The sequence below is a fragment of the Phymastichus coffea genome, unplaced genomic scaffold (genome assembly GCF_024137745.1).
Source record: "Phymastichus coffea isolate CEN01 unplaced genomic scaffold, Cenicafe_Pcof_1.1 PCOF00023, whole genome shotgun sequence".
In the NCBI taxonomy this organism is placed as follows: domain Eukaryota; kingdom Metazoa; phylum Arthropoda; class Insecta; order Hymenoptera; family Eulophidae; genus Phymastichus; species Phymastichus coffea.
The window spans coordinates 4,274,646-4,285,949 of NW_026706834.1; the positions used below are offsets into that span (position 1 = coordinate 4,274,646).

At 33.4% G+C, this 11,304-nt stretch overlaps 1 protein-coding gene across 2 annotated transcripts in view; it reads right to left on the reverse strand.

The window, feature by feature from the left end:
* Positions 1 to 9,193, reverse strand: part of LOC131675479 (inositol hexakisphosphate and diphosphoinositol-pentakisphosphate kinase-like) — a 376,646-nt gene extending 367,453 nt beyond the window's left edge. For both annotated transcript variants that reach the window (XM_058954475.1, XM_058954476.1), the window contains exon 1: positions 8,971 to 9,193. In XM_058954475.1, the coding sequence (XP_058810458.1) occupies positions 8,971 to 9,162 (192 nt within the window). In that variant the 5' untranslated portion in view covers positions 9,163 to 9,193. The remainder of the gene's footprint in view (positions 1 to 8,970) is intronic.
* Positions 9,194 to 11,304: the final 2,111 nt, after the last annotated feature.

Below are 11,304 nucleotides of genomic sequence, written 5' to 3' on the forward strand. Positions count from 1 at the left end.
CAAATTTAGCCCCGTGCGACTTCTTTTTGTTTCCAAACTTGAATAAGTCACTCGCCGGGCAGAAATTTGAGTCGAATGAGGAGGTAATCGCTGCCACGGAAGCCTACTTTTCAGACTTCGAGGAAACGTATTTTTCAGACGGGTTAAAGAAGTTGTAGCCTCGCTGGGCCAAGTGTATCGAACTAAAAGGAGACTATGTTGAAAAATAAAACGCCACTTTTCCAAAATTTTCGTTTTTCTTTTGTAGACTAAGTACTTATCGGGACACCCTCGTAAAAGGAAGTATCCACCTAATTAAAAACTATTGAAACAAATGCAAACAAAATCAAAATCAACAATATACTCAGCAACACTAAGGAAATTCAAATGGAAGTTCCTCAAGGTACAATCTTAGGACCACTGCTCTTCATAATTTATAAAAATGATATTTTATAAGCTTTTCCAGATAATATAATTCTCTCTTTTGCTGATGATATCAGTCATCTCAACTGGTACAAATTGGAAATAATTAGAAATAAATATAAACAATCAATTGGATATAGTAGAAAAATAGTTAGCCCTTCATAAGCTGTCACTCAATATTGATAAAACAGCTTATATTGAATTCGGTAACTACTATAATAGCACAACTAACAATCTGGAAATAAAAATACAAGGTATAACAATACACAGAGTTGAATATATTAAGTATCAGTGATTTTTATAGTAATATTAAATGGGAACTTCGCTTGTATAATATCTACAAAAGGACCAAATATTTAACTTATGTCTTTTACAAATTATCAAGAATAATGAATTCCAACGTAATAAGGATCCTTTACTATGCAGTATTTTACAGCATTCGCTCCTATAGAATAATTACATGAGGAGGAGCTTATTCAGGATGAATTAAAGGATTACAGAACCTACAAACTAGATTACTTAGAATATTTAACCAAAACCATTTTATAAAGGAGAAACAGCCATTAAATATTGACCAAACCTTCTTTCTAGAATCATTATTATTCGATTATGAAATTTTAATCTCATATGTACAAAGTAAATAAGTTTTAAGAAAATGTATTTTCAGATCTATCAAACATTTTATATTTTCATAGTTCTTTAACATGGTAGACACAATAGATTCATATTTTTTAATTCGATTGTTACCTAGAAATTTTTTTTACCACTTCTTTAAAACTAATCCAAGTACTCTTTTCAACAGATAATATAATTTTGAAAAAGTCATCGTCTTTTATAATTTCCTTATGTCAGATCCAAGGAAAATATCTTCCTTTAGTATTACATCACTTATTTGAGAATATGCTTTATTGATATATTCGAAGCATTTTCCTTTTAGAACTTTAACAAATTGTTTTATTAAACCGAGCTTAATGCCAAGTGGTGGTAATAAAATGTTTTTCCTTTCAACAAGGCTTTCATAAGTTACATTATGTTCTTTAATTCTTTAATTTTCCACTCTCTTCTCTCTAGCTATTTTGTTGTTACCCAGTGTTTATCTCTTGCACGGCTGTCGCAAAGACACCGAATGCAAGGATATTGTATGTTTCTTGATTGTAAACATAGCACTAGATTTATCATCTTAAAGTCACCACAAATAAGCCATTTATGTGTGTGGTATTGCAGTTTTTCAAGAAAAAATTGGAAATTATTATAAGATTGTTTCAGTATAGTTGAATGATTTACAAGTAGAGCTACGTATTTGTTCTCATTATCCAATAAGACTGCTTTAAGGATGTCCGTAGAAAAGTCTATGAAAACGCCAATATTCTGGCTTATATATAATACTTCATATAAATCAAGAAGGCCTTTAATATCGTTTCAATAGACAGGCCCATTGAAAAAAATTTAACAAACTCTTGTCCTCTTTTTTGTATACAGTTACTTTTGTTCCAGGTAATAAGAGATTCCTTTTCTTGAGCCTTGAAGCGCACAGCTCAGCTTTATCTTTAGGAAGATTAAGATCGCGAATGAAAACGTATAATCTAGATTAATCAAACAATTTCTATCTTCTTTAGAACTGTCTACAGAAAAAATGTATTCAATTTCATCGACATTAGAAGTATCCAACGATTGTTCATTAGAATGAACATTTTCTATTTTGGAAAAGCTTTTAGCACCAATTTTAGCTGGGGTTACACTTTTTATATCAGAATATTTAATTTTGTGCAAATATTTTTTGCTGAAACCATGCATATTACATTGACCAAAGTAGTAATCTGTATAGTGATCTGATGGTTCACACCAGATAATTTTTTCTAGTACAACACATTTAAGTAGTTTCTTCTGTTCACATTTTGATAAGTTTGAAAATTTTGAGAAGTTTGATCAAATATGAAGATTTGGTCGAATCATTAATTAAACGATGACAAGATTCCGTTTCGTAATTTCCGTAAATATAACAGAATATACTTACTTTCTTAAAACAAGAAGTTCTTAAACTCTTTTTTTTTCTTTGAATGTAAAATGAACTAAAATTTATGTTACTATCAATAAATTCAACTAAACATAGAAAGAATCAGTAATACGCTTAAACTTAATCTAATTTGAACAATGAATAAAATGAAAAGTTAAAAGCACTCGATACTCAATAATACAATGCAGCATATGTTCAGCTGCTACTCTTGAACTTAATATCTGATACTGATAAATTTTTGTCTCTATGAATATTCAATTACTATAATCAACTCATACATCCAGCCCGTCACTCAAACGTGATCTCTAACACGGAAGAATTTGTATAAGAGAACAAATTTCATCATCTAAAAATCGGACCGTTAACCCGCCATTCAAATGTGATCTCAAACACAGAAAGATTTGAACATGCCATATATGCAAATATTAGCTTGAGAAAAATGTGTAATTTCTATTACATCAATTTATATAAACAACACACACTGTGTAAAATATCTCAAAGAATAGAAAATTGACTATACTGTTTTAAAAAAATTAGACTATATAGAATTCAACGACATCGAAATCTATACATTTTTCAAGTGCATAGTATTTTTAGAGTTTGAGTTTTGAGGTGGACCTGTTATGAGATTAAGATTTGTAAGCGTTCAGAGTTCTTGAAGCTGGAGTTTCTAGGTTAACTTATAGTGAGTTTAAAGTTTGCAGCGCCCAGGATTCTTGGAATCAGAATTTTTAAGTTAACCTGGGGTTGGGGGTTATAGGGTTGTTATTAGTGTTCCGTACCATGGGTTGAAACTTTGTGGCATCCAATGTTTTGAGGTTATGATAGTCTCACGTATAGTCTCAGATAAGCTGAAATATAATTAAAATAGTGTTTATTGTATTTTAGGTCAGGATATTTCGGAAACCCGAACGTATAGGGTAAATCTTAAGCTCAGATTCGTATTCAGCGCATAAAAATCCTTTTCATACACTAGATTTGATCTCTGGACCTAAAATTTATCGGCCTGTATAATCGTAACTGTCAGTGACTGTGCAGTTATGCGTTTATTATGAAAAGTAATGTAAATGGTATTAAATATTTCAAATCAATTTGGGCAATTCCAATACGATTTTTAGTAAAGCGCATATTCTTTGAATAAAATAATAAGACTTGGTTTATTAACAATTAGATTTTATTAATAAATTAATTAAAGTGTGGACAATTGGTCCACTATAACAATTAAAAAATGTTAAACATTCGGTACAAATGATTTCAGTGCTTTATTGATGACAATAGAAGTGGTTAAAGATTATAGAATAGCCAACATAAATAGCTTTGAAGAATACGAAGATCAAACCGTCCTGGTATTAAAAAGCTACAGATGGTGTAGAGCTAGAAAATTTAAACTGGCTCCGAGCTTTAACCCTTGAACTTGAGCCGGCTCAAGCTGAGCCTTTGCAAAAACTACATATAATCAAATAATTGTGCATTACGTTTCAGTTCATATTTATCAGAAATTTATTAACTTGAATAAATAATTTATTTCTGTAGAAGTGATATTAATTTGTCCATTAACTTTCTTCGATAAATAGCAGCTTATGTCCAATTTTCAAAGTCTTGTAATAGAAGATATTCCAATATAAAAATATCAATATTAGTTGGCCTGAAAGCTTAAAAAGGAAAATTATTGGTTCGAGAAGATAAATAAATTCAGGAATAAAATTTACATCAGATCTAAAAGTAGAAAAAAAATCTTTGTTTACTATTTGACAAAAATGTTTTACATATTTTTCGAGTGAAAATATTTATATAAACGATAATTCGGAAAATAAGAATTTCAAGAATTTTATGGATTCTTTTTACGGATAATCCTGCTTTTGTAAGTAAATAAAATATTTCTTTATACCCATAAAACTTAAAAGATAAAACTCGTGATGATAAAAAGTGAAGATTTTTATCGTTTTATAATAGAGAAGCAAATTTCCTTAGTTTTTAGAAAGTATCATGCCTATTTTATTAAATTTCAAAATTCTAATTTAATTTCGACGTGAAGGATAATCGATGATAGCAGTGAGTCAACGTCATCTGGTTCGACGTCCAAAGGAGAAGCAAACCGTCCGCGGATATCACACAGATTCAAGTCGCGCAGCGCATCGACTCACGTAGAAGCTACGCGACGTCGTGAAGATGCACGTTTATTCAGGGGAAATGGGTGGACAATTTTTTAGCCTTTAAAGCAAGAAATATTCGGTGGGCGCTAGACTCAAGGCCGAGAAAATCTTTCCAAAACTGAAACGGTGCACACACATAACCAGGTACTATCGGTCTTGGGTACGGTAACCGCCAGTAGGGTAGACATATGACTTAAGAACAATGAGCAGGGTCGGGTGTCGATCAAAGAATTAGAGATCGTTTTCTGTAAATTTTTTTGTCGTGAGATCGATCGCGATGATTTGTGCGATGAGATTCAGCGCCGACACCAGGGGAAGAATCAGCCCATTGAGGTATACCTCAACGCGTTCCAGTACATCGTGCGTCACATAAAATCCCGTCCTTCTATCTCCAAGCAGTAAGGATTGCTACTCAATGGTCTATATCCTAAATTTGGACAGTATTTCGAAAATTAGCAGATTAAAGTCCTGAGCGATGTACGATACTTCGATGAAAAGTTGGAGAAGCGGCGCAAACACGAAAAGAAATGGCGCTAACCATCCGTTGGATCCAGATGTAGCTTACGCTGAGAAGGAAGTGAAAATGAAGTCAGTGGTGGCGGTAATTACGAAAACGGAGGTCGAAGCCGAGGGACTGAAAAAGATAAAGAAGCATGAGAAGGGATTAGGGCTGTTGAGCAATGGCGAGTGGGCGCAGAAGTCACGGATTTGTATCAGGGCTGAGAGCATGTGTTGGCTAGCGTTATTGCAAGGTACCGAATGCATCGATCTCGAGCTTTTAAAAGTTATCAAAGTCGTTAGCGATCGATTTGCTAACGCGTAAGGTACCGTCTGTTCAAGTCCCGGTACGAATAGTTCTGGAAATGAGCAAATGGTTTCGATGGGATATGTCCTAACTGCGGGAAGCACAGTTACCAGAGGGTGCAGTGCCCAAGCCAAGGCCAATGCTGCTCAAGTGCCAGCCAACAGCACCAGTAGATACGAAATATTGAGACAAGCTTCGGGTTAGGCTCGAAGATCTAGAAGCAGCAGATCATAGCGTGAAAATGGTACCGGGTTGATAAAAATGCCGACGACAAGGTTATGGTGAAGGTATGTGTAAAGCAAAACAGTGGTAAGAAGAATTCAGTTTAGAAATAAACTGTGCACTGAGGACCTTGAGACCACATTTTCAATAGAAAACTGAAATGAAAATCGGCATACGGAGCTGGGAAACCCTAGTTACTCGACGTACCATTTGGTGCCTGCAAGCATTTTGTTGTGACGGGTACCACTACTCAGCAGAGACTCAGGAGTCACCGTGTCACGCAGTACTTTGATGAGCTATGAAGGGCTGACAAGTAAGAGTTCGCCGTATGGCCTGCTGCGGTTGAAAAACAGCCTTGCACCGTCAAAAAGCGTATTATTAGCGTCTCAGCGATGGGGACAAAATTTATAATAAAAAATAAAAAAGGGGTTTTATTTGTTACAAAAATTATAAAAATTTACTCGAATGAAAACCACCAGAGCAAGAATATTCATTTTTTATTTTTTCTATTTTTTTCAAGTTTCTATTTTTTTCACGAAATAATTTTTTTTATTCTTTTATACAAATTCAACGTATATATATGTAAACAATTATAATGTTTCCGTTTATAATACAGTATTGTATATAATACTATGATGGTTCTTATAATTTCAATATTGTAATGTTAACTGTACAATTTAAAACTTAATGAGAGCACCGCAATTTTCAAGATCGACACTAGAAGCACGACTATCAAATTATAACGACTACAAAATGAGCAATTTTGTACTTAAAGTACTTAAATACTAATGACGTGAAAAATGTCGTTCTAAATAGTGGAGGAATAAAATGTTTTTTTTTCCGAGGGACAGTTAGATAATTAAATATACTTGAAAGTACAAGCATTTTATGATCGAGATGAATGAGAAACGTCACAAATTTCATACGTTGTACTGCAGGAAAAAAACTGGCTATAAATTACCGTGAGCATATGATTGAAAAAGCTACATTTTCAAATAATTTATACAAATTCCTTAGTTTTAAATTTAATGTTGAAAAAGATAACACAAAAGAAAAAAGAAGTTTTGTATAGGTTGACACAGAAGAAATATCATCGGAAAATATGTTGTAAAAATAATGGTTGGTAGTGGGCAATGTTTTCCTAAAGTGTGTATGTTGATAATATCAGAAAATTTTACAGATAACAATAAAAATTGCACTGCTTCAAAATGATTATCAAAATTTCTATTTTATCATAAAAACCATGAATAAAGTAGTTGTGTTTAGCTTTTCGATCGATGGTTTGGAGAGAGCATTAACAAAACGCAATAGTGCTAGTTTTTCAACTTCGTTGCAAAATCTCACACACCGTTCTAGGACGGATAACAACACTGTGACAATTTGTAACGTCACTGTTACTACCCACGGGTTCTACGAATGACCACCAGGCGGCCATGCGCTTTATATCAAAGAACGACTTGAAAAGCGTGTGTCTACAGGGGCCCCTGTCGGAACAGGGAAACACAGAACATGTTTGCAACTACATAATCTTCGGAATGTCGAACAGTCAATGCGTCGGCGACTTTTATAAAGCTCATGAATGAGTTATTCGATTTGAGTTTCGAGCCTTACATATCTATATATCTGAATGACGTGACCGTGGAAAGAACGATCTTTAAAAGGCATCTGGTATGGTTAAAGATAATGTTAGCACAGATATCAGACGCAGCCCTGGAGATCAATGAGGCGAGTATGAATACGGTTATTTTAACGTGAACTTCCTGGGCTACCGTTTCAATGCTAAAGGACTGCTCCCGGACCCTGAAGGAGAAAAGTTGGTACTAGATTATCGTGTGCCACGAAACATTAAGCAGTTTAGATAGTTTCTGGGAATGAGAGGCTGGTACTTTCGATTCATAGAGCATGAAAGAGAGATCAAGGTTCTAGAAAAGCCTGTCTATTCCTGTGGAGCTCATTTCATATAGTATACGAACAAGAGATACCCGACAATTAGAAACTAAAATATTACTAACTTTAACTCTACTTCAACATTAACTCCGCCTCTACTTTAACTTTAATTCTACTTTTTCAAACATGACTTCACTAATCGCTTTTGCTTTTCATAATAATAATTTTTTAAATCTCTCCTTAAATATATCTTGACTCTGTTTGTATGGAGATGTCTGGTAAACCAGATTTAGTGGTAGCCATTAGGATGCCCATTGCCGTCATGAAGCAGTTCATCGTCCTCATGCCTGGCCTCCAACTGGCCTCCAGTTAACATATGTCATTAGCAAAATCGCGGAGCTCGTTAATCAACTATAAGTCTGGAAGAGTGCGCGAATACGTCGACCGCTTGTGACGGAAGCAAGCTATTTTTTTGAATAACCATCGAGCTACAGCGCACACTTTCTGTAGGGTAGAGGGCTGCTTCTCAAAGCATATCTATGTTATTTCCTTTTGAATTTTTGTTGTTGTCTTTTTACCTCACTCTTGCAGTGAGAGATAAAAATGTCACGCCAGTACACTTTCGCTAGTATCTGTCTTCCACTGTTGTCTTTGTCTCTTCTGTTTACTGCTACTGACTCCGCAAGAATAACTCATTGCAGACTTCTGGAACAACGTTCTGCATGCGCTAAGTATATATGTACGTAGTACAATTATTCTCCTATTGACATCAGGACATAGAAGTAGTTATTCCCAACACACATTTTTTACATCGCCGATTCACAACAATGAACTTATGAGCATCAGCGACGTTTCGATCCTTTTCTCTCTCTCTCTCTCTCTCTTTCTCTGTGCACTTTTTCTCTTGCATGGTATCTCTATGCTTGAGCTTTCGATTCCGCAGTAAAACTTGCTCAATTAACTTGTGGCTTGTAATTAAACCCAACCCAACTTAAGCGTGTTTTTCTCACTCGTTTACTAGTGTATCTTATTATGATCACTTCTAGTTCTACGACAAGTTCTACGACGCTCTCTACAAATCTAGAAAGCAAAGGTGTCGTCAGCGATATAGCTGTGTTGCCAGGTCAGGCGGTATATTGCTATCTGCAACGAAACGAGATCATTGATCTCCAATAGACAGACCAGCGAAACACTTATCCTCGCCCAGCTTTCGATAGTACCTCTTATTTATATTAACGGTGAAAATCGTAGTTTCAGTCAAATTTCCGTTATAATTTATATTAACGATTCTGTTAATACGTTTATTCATTCCTAATCTTTATATAGCAGAAGAAGGACTAGGAAAACATAAATTTCTATAATATAAGATATTTATTATTATAACAACAATAAAATACGATAACATACAATATATATTACTTTACATGTTGCACAGAAGCTCACACATACACATACACATACATACAAAGACAAATTGAATTTATTACCTGAGGTATAACAATGTCAGCTAAATATTTTGAATATATATAAAGTTCTTCTGCATGCTCAAACTGTAAAGTGTGGTTGTTATGCTGTAAATCATATTTAATGCAGTCATATATATCTGGGATTTTAGAAATATCAAATCTCTTTTGCTTTGTGTAAAAATCTTTTTCTATTTTTCCCCATCTGCGCCCCATCAACTCCCATGTTTCACCATGATATAAGATGGCATCTAGAATAATAGAGATAGATCAACCAATGGTAACATTTAATGTTTTTTTGTTATTTGCAAAGAGCAACAACGATAAACGAAGCAATATCTTTTATAACATATTCTTACGTTTAAATATTTTTAATGTAAAAAATATTATTTATTAAATGTTTTTTTATAAAGCATAAATAGCATTAAGGTGATTTTCTGAGAAATATCCTAATTTCTTTATTTTCGAATCTAGACTTCTAAAACACTATACAGGGTGGGCTATTTTAAAAGATGCACTCAGGCTCTTCTGTCCAGGTGAATTTTCGTAAAAAATGTTTCGAATACAAGTTGCTTGATTTCATGGGGGCCATATTGGGGTGACTTTGCTTATAATCTTGAAGATCATATTCAAGATTATTTCAAGGTCGACTTTGTTTTCTTTTAATGGGAACCTCTATTTTCGACTACAGATTTTAGAAGCCTGAGAAATTTAAGTTTATCTTATGTAAAATAAGGTCACTCGAAGGTAAATTAATAAATATGCAATCAAAAAGAAATATTTTCAATGTAACTTTCTATCACTAGTGAATAAAGATTTTATCGGTATGAACTCACAAATGATAAATTTTGATCTCTTAATCAAAATATAAAGCATTTGGACATGTATTTTTAAAGAAAATCACAAATATTAAACCACATAGTTTGCTAAGTACAATTATAGAAAGTAAGTAATATCACTTTAATTACAAAGCAAAAGATTATGTTTATCTAATTAAAAGCTCAAAAATCCCTCCATTATAAATAATGCATACGTTGGATCACATATGCTTTTGTTATGATCGCTTATTTATAACATACACTTTTCAAGTTATCCCTTAAAAAAATCGGAACTAGTCATCGGAGATATGAGGTATCACTCAATATTCGCTTCAATTTCTATTCACCTGTAGTAGAATCTACGATTTAAGAATTTCCTTACTTTTTCTTAAACTTTCGTTGACTGGTGCATCACTTGGCTCATCCCACATTCACTACCTACTTTACAAAGTAATCCATTTTAAATGAAGTACCTGTTTACAAAGTAATCCATTTTAAATGATGTACCTAGATTTCTGCACTCACTATCAGATCAACTTGTGCAGAAAATGTTTCAGATTAAATTTATCTGGTTCAGAGAGGATCAACTAACAATGATTTAAACCTTGATATTAATTTAATTTTTGAGACCATTTCATGATCAACTTTCTTTTTCTTTGTTTGGAAAGCGGGAAAATCTAATTTTAGAAGAGTAAGGAATATACATCAAGATCCAGACACCTACTCAAGATCATTTTAAAGTCAATCTCCATGTTTTTCAGTTTGTTATATAAAGTCCGCACGAATCTAATATCTTTAAGTCAAATTAAATGTCGTTGCGCTAATTAATATGGAGAAATTAAGTAAGTTGTAATGATCAATAATGGTGAAGTGTTCGAGCCTAAAGAGCTAAAAATTTATTGAATTAATTCAGTTATGTTTGTCTAAAAATTACAGATTATACACTGCTCTCCATATTCATTTGCCCACTCAGATAAAACATGAAAAAAAATTATTAATCGATTCGAAAGAAAATGCACCTCAAAGTACTCGCTAGAACCTACGAAATGTGCTCCCAGAGGCTTCTATAGGATAAATACTTCCTTAGTAACAAAACTTTTAATTTTATATAATGTTTTTCTGGGTGCGAAAATAAATACATATGGACGGCAGTGTACTTGTAACGAAATAGTTGATATTTTGCTGATGTTCCGTGAATATCACCGTGCAGCAGCGAAGTTGTATCGAAAGCGTTTTCCAAAACAACGAAATCACTTATCATATACTACGACTACTTGAAAAGAACGACATGAAAGGAATTAACATGGAGTACGATGACAACGGTGTTGTCTGAAAATATCCAAACGAGGTCATATAATAATTTTAACTGTGTTAGCAGTGATATACTACTAAATCTAAGCCTTTTTAATTAAGACTTGTATTCTAGTTATTAAACAAATAGTATTTTCTCACACTAAGTATATAATTATCCTTCGATTATTCATGAATGATTTTATAACATACCTTACCTAGTTAATTGACTCTCGTGAATTCACTGCTT